We start from the raw sequence: 27,684 nt of genomic DNA, 5'->3' as shown, positions 1-27,684 counted from the left end.
AACCAAGGCTGGACACCCTTAGTACTTGGCAACCACGGTATTCAGTCACAACACGGAAGGATCCTAGGAAAAACTTTGGGCCACTGCACTTTTTTTGTTTTTACAAAACACTCCGTTCACAAACCAGATGAACTTGCAATGTGTTTCTGTTTTATTTTAGAACTCCTAGTGTGACGGCCAATCAGTTATCATCCAATACTTTACATCACATGAGGCCAGCTTGACAATCATTATTATACATCATGTTATATCACAGAAGAGCAGTCTGCCTATCATTACAGAGAATTGATACCAAAGAAAAGCAGTTTTCCAGTCATTGTAAGCTATCTGATTGACATAATACAGCATTGAACATCACATAATGGCCACCCATCAATCAGTGTGTAGCCCTTCATATCAAAACTCGCTGCTTCACAATCATCACATGGCGTTTTGCATTAATAAAGCCTTTTCAGATCATCTTCACTATGAATTACAGGAAAATGTTCACATATCTTTCCTGTTGGATGGATAGACTTTTTAACGACTTGAAGGCATAACGACAGATCTCTCTGGTATGATTACTGGGAAAGAGAGACTCTGTTAAAGTTATCCTCCTTCTCCTTCTTTAAGGAAACCTAGCTACATTCAGAGGTTTAGGAGCAACGTGAGCAGAGCATTCCTGCTCACATGCTCTGCCAGCCGTAGAGTCTCCATGCTTTCAGTCCTGAGCAAGGATACTGATTTCCTACTCAAGCTTTCTGTCATCACTGGAACTGTCTTCTGACTAAATGACATTTCTTGTTTCATGGCTTTTCTTTGGAGGTTTTTTCCTCTGTTTAACAGAAAGCAGAAGCAAACTTTTGGGAACAATGACTGTTTCACTACTGCACTCCACGAGCCAAACAAATATGCAGACCTATTCTGCCTGCAATGGGAACAACGTATGCTTGGGATTGCTTTGGGTGTCGGTTGTCAGATAAAGAGCTTGCCAATGGTTATTGTCAGCAAATAAACTATCATCCTTCAAAGCAGAAATCTCTATGAATAAGGGCTCTGGGTAGGACTTGTGTCTTACCACCAGAACTTCCTAGCACTCAGATCTGCAAGGGACTCTGACCCTGGGATCTGGGACGGAGAAAACCTGTTCATATGTTCTAGAAGTGTCACAGTACTCTTGCCTTCATCAGCACCAAATTGTGCTAACTCTAGCACCTCCCAATTTCATACCTGGAGCAGTTGCAATAGGCGAGTTTCCTTTCCTTGAGATTATCAGCAGTGCCAGGCCCCCAAGCCCTAGCCTGGAAGTAAGCACTTAAGCACAAGCAAAGTGACACATGTCGAGGAGGCTCTTATGCCCCAGTCTTTGGGTTTATGAATCTTAGTCTTTTAATCACTCCACAAACCTGTGTAGAATTTACTGGTTGGATTCCCATTGCACGTAATGCTTTACAGACCCAAAAGAGAGCAGTGCTTTACACAGCGCCATCATCATCAAACATATGATGGCAGGTGTGGAAGGCAATGGGACCTGGGCTATTGGTAAGTTATTAAAAGGTGTACTTAGGGAATTAAAACTATCAGATGATCTCAGGAGAGCCATGATGTCTTCAGTGGTTTGAAAAGCCATACCAAATGCGTGGACCTGTTGTACAAAGAAAGAGCTGTGAGAATGAGGAGTAGTTTGAGACCTTGGTGGGCCGAGGATCATCACTAATGCTGGGGAGAGGCAGCGAAAATCTTAAGTCAAACCTTATGGTGAAGGGTGCTTAGAGATGCCCTGCAGAGAAGATCTTCAGGGATACGACTACTGAGGGTAAAATGCCCCCTAACATGAGATGAAATGATTTAGGGGCCAAAGTTTCTTAATGGACTAGAATTTTCAACATATTCTTGAAAATATCAGAAGTTTCTTTGGGTGAAGAGCCACTAGCAATGTCCAGTGGTTAACGGTTCTTACATTTAACAAAATGAGAAGAGTCCTCAGAGATACCTTTACACCACAGGACCTCCCTGGTGCCTGCTTGTAAATGATTCTTATAGTCACCTGATCCCGAGCTGCCTAGAGAAATACCCTTTCAAGTCTCACAAATATGTGAAATGTTGAGTCTCACATCCCTGAAGGAGGAGGACCCACAGTGATGTCTGGGTAAGATGTGGTTTGGGAGATGAGTGAGAGCAGCCACACTTACAGTTGCCTCAAGAAACTTGTAGTTAAAGATTTAGTGGCCTGCAGCCAAAGATACCAACAGCTGCCTGTGGAGGACTCAGGGCATAGACGGCGAATCTTCATAGATGCTTGAAGAGGCTAAGTTCACAGAAGTGCCTCTGAGGTGAGTTTTCAGAAATTCTGGAAGGCCATCAAAGAAGTATGTAGTATGGGATCTTTAGAGCTTGCTGAGGTACAGAGTCCCCAGAGAAGTTTCTAGAAGAGAGTCTCCAGAATGCCTCTGGAGAGAACAACCATAGGTGAGTTTTGCTGGTTAATCTCAATTCTTAATGGGGAATCCATCAAATAGAGCATGCCTGTGTCCACACAGATGCATTCATTTCGATGACAGTAATACACAGGCCAAAAGCAAATATACATGAAGACAATCTTGCAAGTTCAAACTCAAACTAGAGTCTTAAGCGTTAGTTTCATTGATGAGCAATCTGATCACCCAGTACAATATTAAACATGGTACATAACAGCATTTAGCAGTGGGATTTGTTTAGCAACACACCAAATACCTGGGCACCAATAAGAAATGCTAGACCACTGTAGCAGAAACAGGTTCTTACAGGTTCCACTATTATGCTATGACTGTGGCTCACTTCAGATGAAGTCCCCACAACTTGCTGGTCTTAAGTTTAGGTTGCAAGGTTTGATAGAGATATGTATTGGTGGATATCTAAAAGATTGTTCTGATTGAGATTAGGAAGTAACTATGGATGCTTTACTTTTATTTTATTAATCAATCATATTTGCCTAGATTTTTCAACTGAGAGATATGTAAAGTTAGTGATCTGTGTGTTTATTGCTTTGCAGAAGAACATTGACTGTCACAGCTTTGTGTGGTAGGTAAACCTGAAAACAGAAGGATTGTTAAGAAGTTAGCACCATGGCTCAGAAAATGAGACTTTCTCATACCGACTACTGCTCCCACATCTGCCACAGCTTCTTTAAAATATCACCTAATCATTGTCGTAAACAAAACTGAGTCAGTATACATGTGTCTGTTCACAATTTCCAAGCAATTGACATTTCCATCATGAAAAATCAAATACAAAGGTTCACTTCCGCCAACAAGATCTATTTTTGCAAACAGTATAACCCTAGGGAGAATGTGTTTTGCTCCTAGGGATAGGTCTGATTGATGGACGCATCATGAGATAAAACGTTATCTTATCACTCAATTCACCCTTTCACCTCCACTCCTCTTGGTCCTCCTTTGCTGTTGAGTTGGGTGTGAGAAAGTTGGCAAAGTTGGCTCTCTTCTGGGAGGATGGTGCCAAGATTGCCAATTTGTTTAGTTTGTCCCTCTCATTCTTAGATTTGGTCTTGCAAGGCTCACATAAATCATTCTCATTGACTAGGTAGAGGGCTTCCATACGCTTGATGGAATCTATGATCTCTACTTCCCCCTCTTTTGATGGGAATGGGTTTCGCTTCACATTGAGCTTCTTCAGCTTGGGGAGCTTGTCCAAGCTGTGTGGGAGGACTGTCAGCTGGTTGTCAAACAGACCTACTTCCTGAAGCTCTTGCAGTGCACCAATCTTGTTGGGAATAGTTTCAAGGGAGTTGAGACCCAGGTTCAGCAGACGTAAGTTCTTGAGATTAGTGATCTCTAGGGGAAGGTTCTTGCTGTTTAGTTTATTGTTGGCTAAGTTGAGGTGCAACAGACCATGAAGGTTTCCGATGGTCTCTGGAAGCTTCTCAATCTGGTTGCTGTGGAGGTCCAACCAACGCAGGTTCTGAAACTTTTCAATGGAGTCTGGAATCTTCTTAATCATGTTTCTGCTGAGATCTAGCTCATCCACTTCGGCCAACCTCAAAATGACCTTTGGAAACGTGGTGATCCCCATCTTACTCAGATCAAGGCGACGTTTACCATCAAAAGTAATCTTGATGGAATTCTTAGCAATTTTCAGCGTGATCTTCTTACCTTTTGGGCCCGCTTTGCCTTTTCCTTTTCCTTTAGCCATTTTCCTGTGAAGAGCAAGCGTGAAATGCACTGAGATCTACATGGGATAATGGGATTGAAATTATTTAAATGCATGCTTTAGCAAACTCGTTGTGAACAATTTAAAATGTAATTGTTTTGAGTTGTAGACCAAGCAATACTTCACTGTTATCACAACACACTTTCTTATGGAAAAGGTACAGCAGTGGTTCTCAACCTTTTGACTCCAGAGGACCCCCACTGAATCACTACTGGAAGCCGGGGACTCCCAAGGAATATGTACGACTTAAATTTCAAACATTGAAACACTAATTCACAAAAAACGCACAAAAAAGTACACATCAAACAAATACTCAAATTACTAAAGATATAATTATTTTATATTGAAAAATTTGCAATGAGAAAGTTGGTGCTGCATCTCAGCAACTTACTTTTTTCAATGTTTGGTTTTATTTCAGAAAGTTAAATCCTCAGGTCAGATTCTATATTTCCCAAGCAATTTCTGTATTTATTTTTTAGGTGCATAAGATCTGAGAAGGCTTTTTCGCATAGATATGTGATGTGGGAAAGGAAGTAAAACCATAAGTGCCTCTCATTCCTCCATAGCCCTTCTGTCACATGCATTTCATTTGCTTTATAGCACTTCTCATACCAGCGTAGGAGAACTTTACATCACACACATACAGAGACAATGGATCATACATGTTTAAATCAGTGCACAGAAAATGCTACATAAGGCAAAGGGGACTTCAATGTGTAGGATTCACATTTCATCCATACTGGTAGGCATTTTCTACAAGTTCTTGGTCTGAAGAAGCAGAAACTCTGAATCTGACTTTAATATTAAGAATGTAATTCTACGCAAACAAGCCTTTTTTAGCAGCATCAGGTTAATGAAAGACAGGGGAAAAAACATAACTTTATAACTTGTATTATGCAGTTTTCTCCAGTTCTTTGATGGTACTTCATACATCACTGTGCTAGATTACGATTGAACTTATGAACTGCACAGTAACAAAAGAATCTCTGTGACAAAAGCAGTACCTGACTGTGCTATGCACATAGAATACAGTTCTTTGATATGCATGATGCACATTCTTTGCAGCAGACATATTAACCATCTGCGCTACTTTAGATGACTCAAAGATGCCACTAGACAAAACTTCCATCTCTCTTCAACAGGTACATTAATCACCAGAGATATCTTGATGCTTTTATTTTTGCCTGAAAACTGCTGAATAAAGGAACTTTTCAGTACTTTTAAAACTGCTGAAAAAATGAAGTAACAAATTTAAAAACACTCACATTTTTCTGTCAAGAGCTCCTAGCTAGAAAAGTGCGTTACTGCTGACTCTGGCTTTGAGATGCCTGTGTACCCTCGTGGACTGTGTGTCGGACCCTTAGAGTCAGCAGACCACTGGTTGGGTACCGCTGAGGAAGACTATTACACCTGAATGTGTGCCTCTGGCCAATTACTACTCTCCAGTATAGCCTCAGGGCAGCATCTGGGACCATAAAAAATCATTCAAACTATGTATGTCATATTCAGTGCCTTCTGAGTTGATGTGTAGTGGCATGTTAGTGCTGAGGTAGAGGTTTTTGTGGTTGCTTTAAATTTACAACTGATGCATTAATTTGGTATCCAGGAATGTAGTCCTGCTTCCCCACCTTCTTGAACTAGGTACCACTTTGCATCCAGGATATTAGGGCCCATATTTATACTTTTTTTGTGCCACATTTGCGTCACTTTTTGACGCAAAAGTGGTGCAAACTTACAAAATACAATTACATTTTGTGAGTTTGCGCCACTTTTGCGTCAAAAAATGATGCAAATGCGGCACAAAAAGAGTATAAATATGGGCCTAGGTTCTTCCCATTTAACCTCATGCAATTAGTTTCACAATTCTAGCTGAAATCCTACTCCCACAAGTACACATCCACCTCCCTAATGTTCGCCCAGTATTACCAGACTTTTGAAATGGAAATTTATGTAGTCCCACACAGGGTCGGACTGGCCTATATGGCAGTCAGGCACAGCCCAATGGGTAGATCTCACAGATCAGTGTGTGTGCTGTTTTTTATTGAGTTTTACAGTATACAACCCAATACAAATGATTTTCCAAAAATACCAGAGACATCCAACATTTATCATTTATACAGTAGTATCATTAGCATTTATATAGACAGACATTCTGCTCCCACCCCTATCCTGTTATAGTCTCCTTCACATTTAACAATTCACAATTCGACTGGGGTCGTCAATAAAGATGTTGTGAGTGGACTCCATATGTCCTAGGGTCACGATGTAGGGGGCAGTTTTTCAGCATATATTTCTAGTTGTCCCTTGCAATGGGTCATGTCTAATAACCACTATGCAGGTTTCAGGGCCGAATTTTCCCCCCAGAAGATACCCACTTTGTTTTGCCAGCAGAGGTGCTACCGCCACAAATTTGTGATTCACAGGTTGCAGCTGTTTAATTATGCCAAGTAGGCAGAGATTGAGGGTGCATGCTATTTGCTCCATAATCATGGCTGATAAGTCCGATATTGTTTCATTCCAGAATTGGAACACATGACCATGCTAAATGGAGGAAGTCAGCCTCAGACTTACTACAACGAGTACAATTTACATTCTCTTGTAACCCATATCACATCAGCTTGACAGAGGTGTAACCTATTTGTTGTAGGTATTTGAAATGGATTATGCACAAGTTGCAATTTGACATGAGCATTGCCGTAAATACGAAGCAACATTTCCAGTCTAATGTGGTTAGAATTGGATGAAGAAATGCATTCCATCTATCTAAAGCTATGGTCATTGTATGTGGTGCCATATAATACTGCTATGAGATTCTGGAGTGTTCCGGAGTGTGTGACTGGTTAATAAGGGTTGGAGCGCATCCAACATTGTGGGCTCTGTCGGGAAGCAGAGATATAGGGCCATCAGGAGCAGTAGTACATGAAGGTCAGTAGTTGTGATTGATGTGTGGGGTGTGCAAAATCAGTCATGTCAATAAACTGAATTCTCAGTGAGTAACGTATTGCCTTGAAAAAGCCCCAGGTTAACACACCACATGGGGCGAAACACGTGTCGGCTGTTCATTGTTGTCATTCTTGGGACAATGGCTATATTTGGAATTATTTACCTCACTTGAATACAAAATTAAAAAAACTGGATGGACTATCGCCTATTTATAACCCAACACCTACTTCACTCTCAAAAAAGACTTAAGTGGGTTTTCAACTCTTGTGTCACCTTATTATTTCTCTTTTGGGGTAAACTGGTCCAAGCCCCCACTTGATTACCCACTGTTGAATAGCTGTCAATTCGGGCATTTAATCTAAGGAAAGGAGAATTGGACCCTAGCAACTTGGTGTTGTACATGTCAATAAACTGACCTGATGGGTATAGATCCCTTGGGGAGTTGATCCCAGATCCCTCTAGCACATCGAGCGCACCAATTTCATGGGTGATCCATATGCTGGATGGTGTCACAGGGGAAGGGCAGGAGCATATAATGGAGGTTTCTCAGCACGGGCTCCAAGTTGTTGCCAGTGTAGCCAGTTTTGTTAGGAGTTTTTAGGCCTGTTTTATGAAGTGGTGGGCCGATTTTAGTTATATATTTCCATGATATTACCACAAACATTGCCTACAGCAAACACAAATACATGCAGGCACCCATATCTTGAAAAATACTCATACAATTCATGTTTAAAAGTTCAAAACTGACTTGGTTTGCAAATGTGGCCCACTTGTTTTGGTACGTGGTGCGCTAACAGGGCTAATTTTATTTTGGTGCCCAGGCCTGTTTTTTGTCCCAGCCCGAGCCTGGTCCGACATGCAATTGCCAGTAACCCCATTGTCACGGTCCTGACAATGCCTCACCCTTCCCCTGCAATGTTATTCATACTCTCTTGCCTGACATCTCATTGAGCTAGGTGAATTCAAAATTATATCATTTAGGATCGAGATAATGTATTTTTAGAAGGTGGTCGCAGTTACCTTAACTTTATTTGAATTAAGAGTTAAAGTTTCTTATTTAATTAGAATTAATAGATAGTAAGGGGTTGGTTTAGGACAAGGTTAATGCTGCATATTTAATTGAATATAAATCAAACAATTAAAGATTATGATTAGAATTGGCATTTGTGTTACGTTAAGTGGATGTTTTATTCAAATTAAATTAAAATCCACATAATGGAAAGAGTTAGCACTAGAGTTAGGTTAGGGTTACGTTTTTAATTTAATAATTAATTATTACGACTCTGGATTGTATTAGGGTTAGATGGGGCTTAATAATTAAATCTAATGTAATTTGACTTGCTATAGGGCTGGGCGTGGCAAAACATTCTGCTCAAGCAGAAAGAGTGCTGCAAGCGTGTGGCTTGTTGGGAGACGATTCGCTTGTGATATTTGCTGTTTATGGGCCTCGTGACAAAAGGGAGGGTTTTTTATGCTGAATTATTTTATTTGTTGGCAGTTGTGTGGTAGGGTGATTATAATACTACATCAGCTTTCTACCTGCAGTGCAGAGGTGGCCTTAGGACAGACAGTAACCTAGGCGAAGCCAAATTTAGCACAACCTACCACCTGTTGCTGGTGTGCTGGAAAAATGGGAGGAGTAGTGTTTAGGTGACAGGGATAAGAGGAAGGGGGCATGTAAAGAAACATACAAAATGTGGACTCGGTGCCAAAGTTTAACACACTTTTCTTTGCGGCGAAGTCGAAGGGAGAGTGCTGCAGGAAAATCCTGAGCCTCTTTGAGGGTCAGCGCCCTGGGAGCCTAGCTCACCCATGCTAAAGGTGGACGCTGCTCCAGTGTGCTGACCCTGGGTGAGGCCAGTGACTGGTGCAGCGCTGATTCCAGGCTGCTGCTGCTCTCAATCACAGGCTTCTTTGTAGGCCTCAGGCTCTGGGGCTCCGCTTTAATCATATACAAGGAGAACAGGTAGGCACTGGCCGTGGGAAAATGCAGCGCGAGTGCTCCCGCCAGCATCATTAATAGTGCATCAGCCCTGATCACTGCACACGCTGCTGCTCCTTGCACGGTGCACTTTGCGCACTGCACTTGCACCACAAACACTGCACCCCCTCTTTTCACACTGCTCTCTCATCATTCAAATTAAACCCACACGCTGCACTAGCTCTTTGCACACTTCTCTGTTTCTTGTACACAGCATCTCCTGGACACTGCACCCACACCAGGCACACAAAAACGTCGCCTGTCCTTTGCTCATTGAGCCTTCATACTTCAATAGCCCCCTTCATCTTTCACCTTATATCTACACAATTAACCTGCTCCATCAGCACTGTCAGTCACACTAAGGCCCGTATTTATACTTTTTTAGCGCTGCATGTGCGGCATTTTTTGACGCAAAAGCGGCGCAAACTTACAAAATACAATTGGGGCATATTTATACTCTGTGTGCAGAAGTATGTTTGACGCACATTCGGCGCAAACCGTGCACCATATTTAAACTTTGACGCCCGAGCCCGCGGGCGTCAAAATTCCTCTGTGTGCGTCATTTTTTGGATGCGGGAAACTGCCTTGCGTTAATGACATGCAAGGTGGGCATTTGCGTCCAAAAAATGACTTTAAGGCCTGTGCGCCTTATTTATACTCCAGCGTCATTTTGACGCACAGGAGGGGGTGGGCAGGCATTAAGGGACCTGTGGGCTCACTTCCATGGCCTCTGACCATGAAAGGAGCCCAGTGGTGCCTTCCCCTGCCCCCAGGGACACCCCCTGCCACCCTCGCCCACCCCTGGAGGACACCCATGGATGGGGGGACCCATCCCAGGTAAGTATAGGTAAGTATATATATATTTTTTTTAAGTGGCATGGGGGGCCTAATTTGCCCCCCCCACCCCAAATGCCACTGTGCCCAATGACCACGTCCAGGGGACAGAAGTCCCCTGGGCATGGCCATTGGGCAAGGGGGCATGACTCCTGTCTTTGCTAAGACAGGAGTCATTTCAATGGGGGTTGTGTGCCAAAAAATGGCGCAAGCCCAGTTTGAGGCATGATTTTTGCCTCAAACCTGACTTGCACCATTTTTTGACGCACAACCCCCATTTTCCCCTACTCCGGCACTGCCTGGTTTGAGTCATTTTTTTTTACTCAGACCGGTCCGCAGCGCCGGCTAAAGTCATTCTTTAAATAGGGCGCCCGCATGGCGCATAGGAATGGGGTTAGCCGGCGGTAAAATTTTTGACGCAAACCCGCACTGGTTTGCGTCAAAAAGTATAAATATGGGCCAATTGTGTTTTGTAAGTTTGCGCCGCTTTTACGTCAAAAAGCAGCGCAAATGCGGCGCTAAAAAAGTATAAATATGAGCCTAAATCCATTCCGCTCACTTTACACCCACTCTCTGGACCTGGTACCTGCCCCCTTTCTCCGGCTACAGAATAAAACAGCAACAGCGGGAGCACTCGGAGTATTCCACAGTGCAGCCCTAGGTCACACCCTGGCCGCTGTTACAAGGGGCCTGGTACATGGTGTGGTAGAGGAGTTTGCGCATGTATTGCAATTAATCCAGCCACTTGTAACGAGAGGCCTCGTTTCTCTGTGAGACCCATAGACACTGTGTGACTTCAACCACTGCACTCTTCTACACCTCAGGGTTATCTTGGCACTGCCTCGGTTCCTCGGGCCCTGTTTTCCCACTGTGAGTCCAGTCCTCATTGTTGCTCTGAGACCCTGACAATGACTACTTTTTTTCTGGGTCCCTCAGCCGGTGTATTCAGCTCCCTCTGTACCGCAGTGTAATCCTACCTCAGAATTTGCCTGTCTGCGTGACCAAAGGTTAAGTCCATTTATCCCATTGGTACATGAGTCCTTTTAAGCGAAGATGAATCCTCCTCAACTTTAAAATGCTAACTCTTAATCTATTTCAGTCTATATACGCTCACCCTTGCTTGAATATCTTTCCCCAGAGTAAATGTTTTTTGATTTCGGAAGGAAGTTCATAGATTTAAGGTTCATTCCATCGTAATACTCTCTGTTGGAGTATCTGATGAAGCCTCCTTTTACTGAGAATTGATAGAGCGCACCCCGATATGGAGACCTGCAGATCCACGATCCCTCTCCTGTTCTCTTTGGCCAGAGTCGCAAGAGAGGGTACAGAACACCACGGATGTGTTTAGTTTGTCACTTCCGCTCTTGACGTAATGGCCGGATGCCATTTAGTACAGGCCGGACCTTCGGTTCCACTTTTTGGGGACATCACGATGTTGGGACTACAAGGAGGCGCAGACACTGCTCCATGTAAACAATTAATATCCACTCACCAGCCCCTTAAAGTTTGTGGTAGGTGGGGTAGAACAGCAGCAGGCAATACTAAATGACTAGAAGGACACGAACACTCCATCAAATACGTGATAGGCAGCAACATTCTTATTCTGCAAAGACATTCACACCAGTTTAGGCATGTAGGGTCACAGTTTACCAGTTTAAGCCATGGGATTGTAGCCCCTGCTCTCACACTGTGTGCCCCCCCCTTTCGTAGCCAAGTGTTGCAGGGGGAGGGGCACGACCACGGCAAGCGGCCAGTGGTACAGAAAGTTGGGGCCACCCCTCACGAGTATAGGTGGTTTTACCTATGTGCTCGAGGTAGGATGAATAATTCAGACCTTAATCTTGTGAACATTCCGAGTAATGCCTCAATAAAAATAATGTATGTAGTTATCATTATTCAGAGAATGTATTTAGACAAATTGTGTATGCAAATACAATCAACGTTTTGAAGGACGTGCTGTGCTGATTGCTAACCAATAGGATTTTCATGTGTGAATTGTTTTTATCATTATGGACAATATTTACAGAATTACCGAATGTGTCTACATTTTATGTTTATGACTTGTACAAAAAAACATGAGCCATTACCCACAGCTGGATCTATTAGAGTAATGACTTGACTATCGTTCGGTTGAGTTGGAGGGGGGTGGGATACAGATCGGTGGCCTCCAGTGCCTACAGTAACTTACACAGTTTTGGGTTCCAGGTGGAATTGCCTTTTCTGACTCCTTCTAATAAGGTGGGTATGTGAGCCTATGAGGGAATCTGGTGTGTTCATTTCTTTCATTTATGTATTATTTATCAGAGGTATTGCTTGTCGGGCAAGCACATGACTGTCCCCCAGATATACCAGCCTTTCAGAGGCACATCCATTTACTGGCTTTGAGATGATTTGTCTCATGATTGACTGACTCCGTGCCAGCCTAACCAGGCCTTGAGTGGTGCAGAGCATCATCTTCTCCATCTCTAATGACATTTGAAACAAGAAAGTTTCATTTGATTGAGTGTGATCTGGTCCTGTTGGTCCTGATCAGTATATCAGGATGAATGTTGTGCACTGGTTGTGGCAGATATTCTGCTCTGCCTCCCTTTTTTTGAGTGTAACCCCTAGAAGTTCCCTAGTTTAATTCACTGCATGTAGTCTCTGAACTGCTGAGACCAACAGGACACCAGCTCTATTGCTCAACTGCAGACTCTTAGGCTGCTGCTGACAGTGGGGCTTGGGAGAACACCAAAAGCTAGCCACCTGGTTTTCCAAGAGGGAGTAATCTCTCTTACCTTGTTATGGGGAGTGCGCTTGGTTGCTCTCTGTCCATCAAGAAGTGTTACAACCTTTTGTACCGTACCCCCATGGGGAGGGCTACCAACACCCCTCTGTGAGACCACTGTATTCCCTCATGACCCTTGACTCCATCCCCCACACCCAAATCTGTGGTAAAAAAAACGCAGTTGCAAATGGCTGAGATCCCAGCTTAGCAGATGTAGTATGCTAAGAATCCGGTCTTACAGGGTCTGCCTATGGCCATCACCCACTCTACCATACACTTCGGATGGAAATGCCACAAGCAAATAAGGAGTTGTTTTCGATAAGTATCATTTAGCATATTATTGCTCCCACCTAGATATCCCAAAATAGTAGACAAAAAGTTTCTTTGGTGACAGTTTAACCACCTAAAATTGTAGGCAGATCTTCTCATAATTTGGGAGCTGTGCTCATGTCCAGTCCCCTCCCTTGAATAACTAAGGGCCCTTTTCTGCCATTACTTGAAGGAAGGAAACCATGAAGACTTACGTGGACAGGAAGAGAGCCTCCAGGAAACAGAAGCTTTATATTGCCCATTCCCATCTAGCTGGGATCAGGTGAAGAAAAAGTGCTGCATACTGACCTGGGGGTCGGAAATGTTAGACGCTGGTCCGCAAGCATCCCCAATGCAGTGCTTAGTTTCTTTAAGAAAAGAAAGTGCCAGGACCCAATGTAAACGTAGTTTGCATCACCCACTGCTGCTGTCACTTCTGAAAATCCCAGCGCCTAGGACCTGTGAACGCACTCTTATCATGGCACTGCATTGCTAAAGTGATGTTCTCTGATTGAAGTGGGCAGACAGTGTCTCCATGTGTTGGTGTTAACAAATGCCAGTGCTCAGCACCACTAAACACAGGTGCAAATTAAGCACTGCCCCAATGAAAGCTGGACATGACGATCGTTCGAGGACAATCCTGCCAGCTCTCCTGATTCCTCCCAGTTGTTCAATGGTTTGTGACCAGCCCTGCCACTGTAAAAACGACAAGACAGACCATGTTGACAAGTAAGTGAGGGTGATAAGCCACAATGGGTGTATTCGTCCTGCATATTTGGCACTGTACCCATATGAGCTCCCCATCGAGAGACTGCAGTACACATTGAGCAGGGACATGAAACTTTACCACTAACCTATGTACCGGAAGAGAGATTTGTATGCCCCACCTTGACCTCTAGGAGGTTTAGCATTGAGATCTAACAAAGAGAAGCCCATATTCGGGACCAATGATCAAGGATCTTCAATGGTTTCCAATAAAATGCGTGGCCCTCTTCAGCCCCAATCCCTAGCAAGAGTCACCACCTGGGTACAAGGATCACATAAGTGAAAGATAGTCCGGTCCTCAAATAGTAGGTTGCGATATCTATGCTGTAAATCTTCCCTGTAACTCTAACTGCGAGGTGCCTGAGACATAACACACTGTCAATACAAAAACAAATCCTGAATGCCAACAGTGGATTTCAAAATATTAAATTGTTAACTTGCCTGGTGTTCTCCAAACCTGCCTTTGCAGTGCCAGAAATCCAGGTTGCACCTAAGCACCAGAAAATTGCAGCAATGTCAGCAAAATCCTGCCTTCCACCTCAACATCCCTCTGTAGACTTCAAAGGAGTGTCAGGAAATCTAAGAAGCTCAGTCTTACCAATGAAAATCTAGGAGTCCATTTAAAGGTGCACAGTAATGAGAACTGTGGCGTAAATTGGCGGAAGTACCATACACCAACTTCCCTGAAAATGTTTATTTCTTTAATATATGTCAGCCTTTCACCTTTGTACATCAGATTACATCAGTGTATTGACAAGTAATTATTAAAGGAGATCGTTTTTAAATATGATCTTAGAAACATTCCTGCCCCAGACCACCCCGGCACAATGCCATTGGTGAAATAAGAGGAAAGTCAGTCGCCATCTGTACCCTGTATTTAGTCAACATTCTTCTTACAGATGAAGCAACATTATAGTCTATTAAATCAAACTCAAGAGCTTCTTGTACATCACACATCTTGAATATACATACTTAAAGGTGCTCTCATACGTGATAACAAAAAAGGAGTCTCATCTAAAAATAAATATTTGAACAGGATATCACAATTTGGTGAAGCAGGGAAGCCAGAATTTAACCCAGAGTTTTTGGTTTCACATTATGCAATTCAGCCACTAGATACGTAACTCCTCTCGTTTTTAACATAAATAAAATATGTTTTTTTAGGTCGAGCGTAAGCGTACGACCTCTTGTATACTTTTAAGTATACTTCTTCTATGGGCTTCAAGCTATTTCATTTGTTAGTTTCAGTGTCATTTAAAAATCATTGCTTGCTAGTGTCAGTCATGCCTTTGTCCCTCCTTCTATGTGGGAGCAGGGACCAACTACTGTATAATTACCCTTTGTCCTGTTTATCTGATCTATAGGGGATTTTTGTTTACTTTGTTTCCTGCTCCTGTCCAGGGAAGCTTCCCTTTTCATTTGCAGGGCATTATTCCTCTGAGCTTATCTGCAAACAAGTCTATAAATCAGGCTGTTATCGTGGTCACATTTGTTTTGTGGGCTCTCTGCACCTTCTCTCCGCTACCTGGCTCCCACCCTTCTTTTGTTTGGATTTTCTTTACCAAGCGTGCCTGCATGTGTGCTGAGAGCAAGGGCGGAGGATTGCTTGTAATTGCTTATAGGCTAGGCACCCACCTCTACCTGGGCTGCGCAATCTTTAGGTACAGTGCCTACTTCGTCTCCATACTGGGATCCTGTTGCAGCTCCATCAGTGCACCTCAGTTCTCAGCCATGCCAGTGGCAGGAACCCCACACATGCTGTCTGCCAGAGCCTCTCAGTTCTTGCAGTCAGTACACTCTGCTGCTCCAGTACTGGGACCTCGGATGCAGCTCCATCAGTGCACCGCTGTTCACACTCTCCAAGCCCTCAGCCATGCCTTTACCAGGAACCCCATGCATGCTGTCTGCCAGAGCACATATTAGTTCTCGAAGTATGTACACACTGCTGTTCCAGTACTGGGACCTCGGGTGCAGCTCCATCAGTGCACTGCAGTTCACACACCAAGCCTTCAGCTGTGCCAGTGCCAGGAACCCCATGCATGCTGTCTACCAGAGCACCTCAGTTCTTGCAGTCAGTACACTCTTCTGCTCCAGTACTGGGACCTCTGGTGCAGCCCCCTCAGTGCACTGCAGTTCACACATTCCAATCCTTCAGCCAATGCCAGTGCCAGGAACCCCATGCATGCTGTCTGCCAGAGCACCTCAGTTCTCGCAGTCAGTACACTCTGTTGTTCCAGTACTAGGACCTTGGGCACAGCTCCATCAGTGCACCTCAGTTCTACCCCGGCGAGGGCACTTCCTTTCCTATACTGGGACCCCGCTCACATACAGTTCCATTACAGCAGCTCAATTCTCATATTAAGTCCCACTACCAAGCCAACACTGGATCCAAAAGAGCAAAAGACAGCTCAACCAGTGCCCCTCAAGTCTAACATCCAGCGCCATTGTTAATGGAAACCACCACAGCTCTGCCAGAATCCATAAATTCTAACATTCAGTGCAATTTCTTCTTAGTACTAAGGCTCACACACGCCCTTCAGGACTCATCGCTTCTGTGGTTCAAAGGCAATGTCACTATCATATTGGGCCCCACTTGCAGCATCACTGGGCCACCTCCAGGCTAACACTCTGCAACAGTGACACGCCAATACTAGGTTCCACAGATAGCTCCATTAACATACCTCACTTCTTACCTTGTGTGCTTGTTCCTATTCCAGTACTGCAGCCCACATACAACTTTGTCAGTGCACTTCAACCTTAACCTGCAGCGCACCATTAGTCCAATACCAGGAAATACATGGTTCTCCATTTCTCATTCCTCATCCACTGACTTTCTGTTATCCCAGCACTAGGCAGGGACACAGCTCTGTCTAAACCCCCAATCCTGATCTGAAGCGCCCTAATATTGCTGTATTAGGGTTCACATACAACTCTGCTAAACCACCTCACGCTGTACTGCAGCGCCCCCTGCTGTTCCACACTCTGACTTCTATTTGAGGACATGGGGGAGCCAATTAAATCTAATCTTAGCAGCCATCTTTATTTGGGAGGGTCTGTTTCACCTTCCTCACTCCATTCTTACCTTTAATTTGTTTACTCTCAATGTTTTCTTTCTCCCCCACTTTTCTCTTTCCAGCTCTTCAAATCCACACGTTCACAATTTCACTCTTTCTTTCATCTGTTTATTCCTACTCTTCTCCCTTTATTTCCCTCTTTCTCTTGCTACCTCCGCTTTTAAACTTGCAAAACCTTGGTTATTTCTTTCATTGTTTCGTTCCGCTCTTTTTTCTTCATCCAGCATTCATTCTTTCACTATTTTTTTCTCTTCCCTTTGTCTTTTTTTATTTGCTCTTTCCTTTGGCTCGGTATGTGTCTTTTCACTTTTTTTTTTTTTGATCTCTCGTCCTTCCTTTCGCTGGTGTTTTTCTTATCTTTATCTGTCAGTTCACATTTTACTATAAATCCCTCTTTTTCCCATCTGTATGTGGAAGCCACAAATTAACTTGTCGGGACCTGAAGTGTCAAAGTGGTCTTCCCATTCTATGTCTGTAGGAAACCTGTCATTACATACATGCCCTGGTTCTTTCGCTGCTTGTTTCTCTCAACATCTCTCTTTTTTTCTCTAATGGTCATTTTTCTCTTTCTTTTCACTTCTTTTTTTCCCTCTGTTTCTTTTATTCGCTTGCTTCCTTCCCTTTTTTTCTTTTGTCTCACACGTTTGCTCTATTTCTTCTCTTAGTTGTGGTTTCATTTTCTCGTTCTTTCTTTCCCGTCATTCTTTTATTTCTTTCTAACCCATTCTCTTTCTTTATTTTGTCTGTTGTATTCCTTTCGCTTCTTTTTTTCTGCCCCATCAGATTTCTCTCCTGAGGCCTAATTATCAATGGAGCAACAGGTACAGTGGCGCCGGGGCCCAGAGACCTATGGACCTCACTCAACTCTAATTACTGCTGTATTTTCCTACTGAAATTTCAGTCAGACATTTTCCTTTCTTACTCCAGGGCTCATGACACCGTTACTACACCACTTGTCCTCTCCATATCTTCTCCCAACTCCCTCTTTCCTTTCACCCCCCAATCTATCCCAAATTATATTTTTGTTATGGTGTTTTGAGCATTACACTCTAATGCCAAAAGTTTATTTCTAATAAAGGTGTATATAATAATTGTATAGGTTTTAGGATAGAAGAAGAAAGTACATAGAAATGCTTTAGTTAAATGCTGGGCCACTGGGATTATATGGCAGGAAAATTATGAGGCAGGGTTGATCCATTTATGTGGTCCAGAAAAGTCCAGTAACTAACTTACAATGCAAATAGCTCTAACTAAAAAAAAATGTGAGACCTATTGCATTGCAAATGCTTGTTTCATTTCTTGGTGTTTGAGGGTAGAGCATGAACGGCTGCCACAAGCCACATGAAAGCTGTGCTCGTTTTGGCCTCGAGCTGAGCCAGAGGAAGGCACATGGCTAGAGCCTGGCACGAGCTTTCATTGGCTCCCCCCACCTCTAAGAAAAAGACTTCATACTATGGTACACTCCTGACATGAAAGATTCTGTTACAGTCCTATTGACGGTTACGGAGGCACACGCCTTATAAGTGTCTGGTTTGCTCAAATGAAACAAGAAATGTGCATGACACCCGAGTCTGCACAAGGTGTTATCTCAAGGGCTTCGACTGCCTCTGTTCCAGCGCTACCGGTTTTGCAAAATGCACAAACCTGCTAGTTGGTTTACAGATAAGAGGAAGAAGGCACACGGTTGCCCATCACGCCTCTCCTGTCCAGCCTGGCCCTCCCCCCGGCTCACGGGGACGTCTGAACTTGTCACAGACCCGTGTGGCCGCAGGAGAATAACTTTACCTCTGTAATTACATCCGGCCTCCTAGAGTGCGAGTCACTGAGCTGTGCTTGCTTCGTCACCGATTAACACGTCATGCAGCCGGGGGTGGAGAACCGAAGCGCGGTCATAGAGCGAGGCGGACGTGCTAAAAGAAGGTACTCACTTAACATATCATACACTGTGACGCCTAAACTAGCCGACCCTTTATCCATGTGCTTCGAAGACACATCTTGAAGTACCAGGTGCTGCCATGATTCTACACAATACCAATGCTGCCGCTAGTAGACTTGTGCTTGGCACTGTCACAAAGAGTTACTCACCGTCTTCCTCAGAGCTCCCAGACAGTGTTACCAGGCAACAACTATGTCAGGTCCCTGGAGATCCCCCAACTGAATAGAAACCAGAGCCAGGAGACCTCCCACTATCCAGGCCTTTCTGTGATGAAGGGTGGCAGACAATGCCGCTGTCAGCGGGGGCCTGGTTTAAGGGGTGCCTTTTTGGAGTCGAGGTGGGACTGCTTAAGCTTCTTTATTGAAGATGTAACTGCAGCCCCCGCGACGATTAGTGCTGCCAAAGGCCAACTTGGCCTTTGTGATGTCACTGCTCAGGGAGGGCCTGACACAGCAAGGGAGTGAGACATGCCACCTGGGGGCCTTACTGAGAGAAAAAGCCATCCCTTACTAGTTTTGGTCCCTGACACAGCGAAGACGCCATGCCTCACCAGCCTAATGCAGTGAAGTGACCACCTCTTAGTAGGCTCAGGCGACAGGCCCTGACACTAAAAAATAAAATAAAAACGGAGCATCCCTGGGCACCCGCAGGAGTGAGAACTGTGTGGAAGCCATCCCTCGCAAGGCTCAGTCAGGTCCTAATTTAGCGAGAAAGCTATCTCTGAGATGCCTTATATGGTTAGCCCGCACATATGAAAGAGACCATCGCTCAGCAGCCTCGGGACAAGATACAGCCTAAATTAACACCTCTCCCCCCACAAAAAAAATAAAATAATGATCTTACTGACCAAGCCACGCCCCTGGCTTCAACCTGTAGCAGGCAGGGAGGGTAAATGCTCAAAAGCTGGAATGCGAGGATAGGAAATGATCCGATTTGAGGTCAGAAGTCTAGTGGTGTGAAATGTATTTTATGTTTGCGTGATTATGCAAAATTAAAAAAAAAAAAAACATGCGAAATGCAAAACCAGCATTTCGTGCTAATTTAAAAAAAATGTTTTTAATAGGTTTTTTAAAAAAATACAATGCCATAGCTGTAATCCCCAAACATGCAACACATTATTATTGATATAAGAAGCGCAGTGCATACATGCATCGCGCACAATCTGTCCATGGCGCCACGCACGTTCAGGTTGATGCTATATTTTAGTATGAAATGTATCATAGCCTCCGTTTTGGATGCTTTTCATGCAAACATAACGTAAATACAATAGTGCTGCGATCAGCAGCTGCCTGTGCTCTGGTCGTTCATGTTGGTCTTGCGCACTTGCCTAAATGTCTATTTCGAACAGTATGTAATTACGCATCATAGCATAATACTGCAATTTTAGGTAATTCGAGCAACAGGCGTAACATGAAGTTACCGAAATTACACAATATTATTTCGCTTTGGCCTACAGAAGGAAGGTTAAGAACACTGCGGAGCCGAGTGTAAGGGTGTAATCATGGTATAGACAGGGCCATTGGAGGTAAGCAGCAAACAGACCAAATTATGCAACTGACTGTGATGCGACAATAAAAGGCAAATTATTCAGTGTAACGTTGCACATTGTGTGGCAGAACTACTGCACTATTTCCCCATCTTTAGCCATGGTAAACTTTGCCAGCACAAATGTTTCACTTCATCAGTGTCACTTTGACACCTAACGAAAGCAATTAAAATGAAAAGGTAGCTAGTTAAACTTTGCTTTATGCCGTCACTGCATAGCATCACAGGTTGGCACGTTTTTAGTAACTTTGGTTGGATTTGAGCAAGGGGCATTCAAATTATACAGCAGACGATGGATTGCGAAGCAAAAATGCCAAATCCATAATTAGTCAGAGAATGCTATGGCTGTAGAACTACATAATGTCAGTGACCCTGGCTACAGCGTCTTTATTGTCGCACAGCCGCACCACCTGTCTGAATGTCACCATGGGAACAGACAGGCATGACCTGTTGTTCTTCCAACTTCTCCCTTCCGAAGAAGAGCTTCCTTTTTACTTACGGAGGACTCCAGTGGGAATTTGATTGCGATAAATGTGAGAAGTTGCTTATGTACGAAGCTTTGCCTTCATCTTTGAGGTCGCCACAGGGCAGAACACAGGTTTCCTGTGCACAGTTAATGGCTTGTATTCAAGTATTTTAGAATTTCTCTGCCTCTGTTTAGTGGATTTGATGGGCACACCCGGCCTCATGGATCTTCACCAATGGGCACTTTAGTTCTGTTTGTCCTCCAACTCAGCATTTCCTACCCATTGAGGAGATTCACTTCAGTCCCCGGGTCTCTGTCACTGTACCCCACTGCTAAGAGAATTGTTTAAATTCATTTGTTTCAAAGCTCTGCATGACTTGTTGACAACAAAGACTCCGTTTCAAGTCATTAGTACACTTCATGATCTGTAATGTTATGTGAGACAGTAGGTGTGTGGATTTGTGATATCAACATATCCTGATTTGTCTTCTGTGTATTGACAGTGACGTGTCAGTGTGACTAGGAGCGTTGGAAAGCTCGATTACACAGGATTGCACAGTTGGCCGATTGTTGTAGCCTTCACAAATAACTTTAGATGCAATATTGGATTCCGGTCATTCTGGAACTATTGTTTTACTATTTGTTTTTAATTTTAACTTTTGTATAGGAAATTCCAAATTGTCTTTTCACTTAATACCAACATCGTAGATCGAGTAAGTTCAGACCAAAACATGAGATAATTTCATTTTATGCAAACTTCATTGGTAGTAGGGTATGTGGCTAACTTTGGTTGCATACTAGTTCAGTCTGGGAATTCTAACAATTTTAAGTTACTTGTGAAGAGACAAGGGGACGCTAGGGAGAGGCACTGGAGGAAATATTAAAGTGACCTCATAACACAGGCTAAACAAACGACAAGAAATCAGAAGAGCCAGTTAGCCCATACCAGGCCTCCTGGTTTTGATGGCCTCTACCAGTAACCTGGCTTCCAGAAAAAAATCCAGTGTGATGCAAAATACCCTGAGCATAAGGACCTCTTTATCTGCTTGCTTAGTGATAAAAGGTGGAAAGATAAAACAAAACAACCACGTGGTGACCTGTTTTTACCCTGATTAGTTATTGTGTCTTTAGTTTGAAGTGTGGGTTGTTTAGAATTGCTCGTTTAAGATATTGTTTTGTTTTTTAGATTGGGATTACATAAATGTATTTCTATACAACTAAGAAATGCAGGTAAATGTGCTGCATAAGGCCAAGAAATCGCATCTAAGTGGAAGCTAATTTTAGGCTTTTCCTACTCGTGATTAATTGATCTCCAACCAGTGATTTTTAGGTTTGCTCTGCGTAGCCTAGAGCAGACTACATGTCATCTCGGGGTCCTTATGTGATCAGAATTCTTAGAGACAGGTCAGAGCAGACACAGCTCAAATGAGTCAACATCTATTCATGTTAGCACAGGTATTGTGTGGAGCAACATTTGTTCCTTTGCCCAGTTTTAAAAAGGGGAGTTAATCATTTGATATCGTAAGAAACACATGCTCCAGTCCTAGGATTGTATTTAACAATTCAGATTATTTCGGGAGTCGCAATCATGCATTTAATCAATCTAACCAATTAGGACACAGCTCTAGATTACAGTAGTTTGCAGAGGGGAAAATGGATTGGAATCTTGTATACTCGTTGACAGTCATCTGGGAATACCACTACTTTCCATCCATACCATCCAAAGGTAGAAATGAGATTCTGGAAGAGGCTACAGCAGGGTAGCTTGGCTGGTATGGTGTCTGTTTTTGTTGGTCTCACTTACTTCTTAGCCATGGTTATTGGGAGGATCTTGCCGATCTGGATCCTGCCTGTAGTGGATGAGGGCAGCTCTTGGGTCTGTCTCAGGGCAGCTCTGTGGGCTGTGCCAGGGCAGCGGTGCTCTCTCGTGTCAGGATTCTTAAGGTCTCATGGCTGGCTCTGCTCCTCACGCCATTTTGTCTCGTCTGAGCTCTCGCCGCTCTGCAGAGAGTGGAAACACTGCGGAAGCTCATAGGGCCCTAGAAATACAAATAAAAAAAAGAGATTAGGTACAAATGAACACACACAGTGTGCGACCCCTAAGAATCTGTCTTCTACTGTCTGTGCCTCTTAGAATACTGCCAGGTCTCAGCCCTGTGCTTAAGTACATTCTGCACACAGGTTGTGCTGTGGTTCAGATTGGGCCATATGTATTATGTGCTCCAGTGGCAGCTGTCAACATCCAGATGGTTTGCCCTAGGAGCAGATGTTCAGGAGAATACCAAATTATCTGTGCCGCGTATATTGCTATCAGCCCGTACACTGTACGTAAAGGACGACTGCCCTAGCCTCTCACAGCATCTGCTTTAAGAGCGGCTGTCAGATCCTCATACACAGTCTGTGCCTCAAGTGCAGCTGTCAGAGTCGCGCACACCGTCTCTGGCTCCAGGACAGCTGCCCTGTTTCCACAAGGGACTGTATACCTTGCATGCAGCTGTCAGAACCTCAAACACAGATTGCTACACGTGTAACTCTCACACGTCCTCATGCAATATGTGCCCCACATAGAGTTATTTAGAAAGTCTTGCACACATTCTGTGGCTTGCAGGCAGCCCTCACAAGTCCATAAGAATATATAGTTTACAAGTAGGATAGTCACATTTTCCATGTGTCATTCAGCCATGTGCCTGAGTTCCAGATACATGTGGACACACACCCTTCACCTACTAGAGTCGGTTGTGTCTCCCCACATAAGGCTTCCTAGAGCCAAAGGAGGGCAGATTTGGGTATAGTGTATAAGTTACATTGGAATCCCTGCCATATTTCCTAAGTATCACTCCTAGTCAATGAGATGGGGAAGTCTTATATCCACACTTCTCTATCTGGAGAACTTTATGTCTGTCTCTTTAATGTCCTTGTTATGTACTCGGTACGTTCCACCATAAACAGTGTTAGCCGTTTTTCAGAGCTTAGTATCTGGGATAGTTACTCATGTTTGGGATAACTTTTGTCTGTTCATGTTGTTTATCTGCTGGTCACTTTGCACTTCCAGGACTTATAAATAATGTACCTTTGCATTTAATTGAACCTTTTGTGTTGTGAGGACCAACCCTCATTTATCCTCAGTCACTAAAACTCCCAGAGAGATCTGTTGTATGTGGAATCATGCAGCTTGTGATCTCCAGAACTGAATCTCTATTTGCACAACTTGTTTATCTCGTGTTCTCTGTCTCCATAGCAGTGCATGTTTTAGCTAGCCACCAAAGTGGCTAATAGTAACGGTTGTATCTCGGAACCACGGGTGCCTAAACCACCCGTGGCTCAACAACAAGGTTGGAACAACGACCTTGTTCTAACCACTAATGCCTTTACCACGAATGCGTTTACAACGATTTTACCATTGTAAACGCATTCCTGGTAAAGGCATTAGCAATCAGCATGCACGACCCAGCATGCTTCCACCCCAGCCCCCCACCCCACCCCTTAAACCAAAACCCTGGCCTCCCCTCCCCCACTAAACCCTAATCACCCCCAGCCCCCCACCCCAAAAACTAAAAATACCCTGAGTCCCCACCACTGCCCCTAAACCCTGCTCCCCCAAACCCTAATAACCCCGAGCCCCCCCCCAAAAGACAGCCCCAGCCCAACTCACCTCCTCCTTCACCACGTCCACTCCGACTACCTTCTTCTGTACCTTAACCACGCATGTACGTTGTTCAGACTTGCGTGGTTAAGGTACCAAAACCAGGAAGTCGTGGAAAACGAAAGCGTTTTTCACTTTCGTTTTTCACAACCTTGTGGTTCCAGACTCGTTCTTCCCTGTGTTTCCCAATAGAAACTTATAGCACTTAGGAATGGCAAAGCGTGAATGCGTTGTTATTATTTTAGAATGCAAAGGTCGGTTGTATCCTGGTCTATGCCCTCTACAAAGTGTTTGTGGTGAATGTACCCTTTCTTTCAGTAAGACCCTCAAAGGAGGATCCAATTTAAACAACTAGACAGGCTCCTGAATAGTTGCCAAGTTTCTCAGTTTGATAGCTGGCTGACTATGAGTAGAGTGAATTTCCCACTCAGGAGAAGCATACTTATAAATAATGTTCTATCTGTGAAAAGGACACGATTAAATATTGGAAGCCCAATAGGAGGGCGCCTAGAAAAAATGTTATGTCCCAGAAATGGACAAATTGAAGGAAGGTTCTTTTCAAGAAAAGTATACATAGACTGAGTGATAAATTCCTAATGCTTTTTTAAATAAACGATGTGTTCCTGAGCATGCAACAGAAAGAGCAAGGGCCATCCTTGTGGGTGGGTGGGGACTCAGTGTTAGAATGGGCCGTTGTTTAGGGTGCTGCAGGGGAGGCATGCTTCTTCCAAGGTGATTCTGTAGGAATGGTTTTTGGGAACCTCTGCTGGGCACCAAATGTGCCCAGGGTTGGTAATGGCCTGGAAGGCAGAGAATACTTTCTGATGAATAACATCCAGGACATGACCGGAAACTCATGATGCTCCATTGAATCGTGACATCCCTTGCACTTCTCTGGCAGAGAAGGCTGCTGTGTGCAGTGCTGTGTTGCATGGGTTAGTGGGGCGAGTAGGTCCTTCAAATGATGCCATTTGCGTTGTTTCTTTTCATTCCCCGTTTCAATTAAAGTGCTTGTGTTTTCTCATGGAAGACGAAGCTGGAAGAGAGACAGTCTGTCATAAAGGGCGATTCGCTGCCACCGAAGTAACTCTAGGCTCTTATATCTGCAAAACAAGTTGTTTTTTGTCTTCCAACGACAATATGATGTCGTGGGGAATACACTTCTCTTTTCAGACCTTTACCGTCTGCGTGTCCATCTTTGGAAAGTTCACGCCTAGAGCCGATAAATTTCGCCGCACTGCGAATTATAAACTTCCAAAATAGAAATGACTAATAATAGCATAAATCCCTTCTCTATTTTTACATTTGTGCCTTTCACCCAAACCTTTTTTTTTTTAACAGCACACCCTTTTCCTCTCTGAGGGAGAGCAGCGCGTTTCAATATACTTGCCTGTACCTCACAGGCCCCTTTGGTTCAGCGCTGCTGCTGACATTGTCACCCTGTGCGTTACAGCAGCACCCTCACCTCTGCAGAAGATGCAGCAATTTACTCAAAAGCCATTTCTATCCCCTCCCTTCGCCCTGCATATATCTCCCACCCCCGGAAGACCCATACAGCGCATATCACGTACCAGTACTTCACCAGTTTTAGACCAACCTCGACTTCTATATTAATACCTTTCAGTTTAGCCAAGCAGCTCACTTTTAACCTGTTACCTTTACACTACGTTACCTATATTCTTGAGCTCGGTAGTTGCCCAGGTCTTGAGTAGGCATTTCGGCCCGTTAAGGTTTTCTCGCTTGGCATTCTGGTACTTGCAGTCTAGTGTTATTATTCCACCATAACAGTATGATCCATAATGCAAGGAATACAATGGATAAGCTACTCACGTAGGTAGCAGAACAATTTCAGATCTCAGACGTTTCCATGGCAACTGTTGTATCCCTCTCTCAAATCAGCTCTCTTCATAACACCCCTCTCCATAAATACCGTTCACCTCCGCCTTCACGACGCACCTGTTTCATGACCAACTTTTTCTCATTTCCAAATTCCACCTCGCTTTTCCAGTTTCACCACTACTGCTACCTTTCATTCTGTTCGTATGGCCCATCCTCTTTCTCGCCCCCCCCCCCCCCCCCCCCCCCCCGTCTCTCTCCGGGACTGTGCCCCTCGCACTGCCTGTGTCTGCAGCCGACGCTGCTGAGGTGTTTCGCGCGCCCACTCGGTTGCTATAAACTCACCTTGTGTTTGCTGTGGGCCTGAATTCCTTCTCACGAGAAGCTGTGGCAGCGGGCTCGGGAATGAATGAAGTTAGCAGTGTTTATGTGAGGTTTTTCGGGCTTGACCGCGGCAAGCAGGGCGTTCCCATGCCTGTCCAATCTCCTGTCACGGAGATCCGACGGCTAGATTTACACCAGGCAACCAGTGTGTACCGAGCAGGGCCGGGGCCTTGGTTGAGCGGGAGCTGCGGCCTGTATCCAGGAGACAGGCACAGCCCGTCCAAACACAGGAAGTGGGGCTTGAGGCTGGGAACAGAGGCGCACTTCACGTATCGGGGTCTGAGGGCAAGAGGGGCATATATAATGTCACGAAGAGGGGGCGCGAGGGGCAAGGTGTTTGCCACGGAGAGGGAGCTAGGGAAGCAGGTTGTAGTTCAGTGACAGGATGCAAGGGCGAGGTCCGGCTGGCATATAGGGCAGGCTGGGGGTCCTAAAATGGCTCATCTTTACAAAGTGTTGCACTCATTCACCATGCTCAGTGAAAGTCAGTGTGTAGACGGCTTTCTGGCTATCGGGAGCCTTGTGGTCCGGCTTTTAACTCTTGATTTCCCCCGATATTACCACAAAGATGCGGTAAGCGCAAGTGCACGCACTCTCCCATACCTTGCAAAACCACTTATACAGCGTGTCCTTACAAGTTCAAAACTGCCTTGATTTTCCAATGTGGGTCGCATTTTTAGCTGTCTGATATTGGGGATGGCATAAAGGGCATGCTAGAGAACATCATGAAGGAAGAGGGCGAGAAAGACGCATGAAATATCATGGGGTGGCAAAGTAGTCACATAGACTGTCAAGAGAGAGGACAAGCCAGACTTTCACTGAGCTTGGTGAATGTGTGCAAAACATTGTACAGATGACCTTCCAAAGTCTTGGGACTCAGGGGCAGCTGTCTAACAGAGGGGTAGCTGTCTACACAGATGGGAATTGTTTGGGTGGAAGGGTGTTGTTCTTGCAATGAGGCATGCGTGGAAAGTGTTTTGGTGTCATGCATGAGCAATCAGAGTGGAGATGTTATC

At 44.3% G+C, this 27,684-nt stretch overlaps 2 protein-coding genes across 7 annotated transcripts in view; one reads left to right on the top strand and one right to left on the bottom strand.

The window, feature by feature from the left end:
- The window catches only part of WDFY4 (WDFY family member 4), a 778,336-nt gene that overhangs the window by 592,488 nt on the left and 158,164 nt on the right, over nt 1-27,684 (top strand). The gene's annotated exons all lie outside the window — the stretch shown is intronic.
- LRRC18 (leucine rich repeat containing 18) lies at nt 129-26,916 on the bottom strand. Of its 5 annotated transcripts, none has more exons than XM_069240881.1 (3): nt 26,630-26,916; nt 22,610-22,844; nt 129-4,171 (listed from the first exon to the last, which is right to left on the bottom strand). In XM_069240881.1, the coding sequence occupies exons 2-3, from the start codon at nt 22,618-22,620 to the stop codon at nt 3,388-3,390; spliced, it is 795 nt and encodes a 264-aa protein (XP_069096982.1). In that variant the 5' UTR covers nt 22,621-22,844; nt 26,630-26,916; the 3' UTR covers nt 129-3,387. The 5 variants fall into 5 exon arrangements, with proteins under 5 accessions (XP_069096982.1, XP_069096986.1, XP_069096985.1 ...); XM_069240885.1 differs by having other exon boundaries at nt 129-4,203; nt 26,630-26,775; XM_069240884.1 differs by lacking the exon at nt 26,630-26,916 and adding an exon at nt 26,405-26,487.

This window comes from Pleurodeles waltl, chromosome 6, assembly GCF_031143425.1.
Source record: "Pleurodeles waltl isolate 20211129_DDA chromosome 6, aPleWal1.hap1.20221129, whole genome shotgun sequence".
Taxonomy (NCBI): Eukaryota; Metazoa; Chordata; class Amphibia; order Caudata; family Salamandridae; genus Pleurodeles; species Pleurodeles waltl.
The sequence above is the reverse complement of the archived record's forward strand: the minus strand, read 5'-3'. Positions and strand labels throughout refer to the sequence as shown.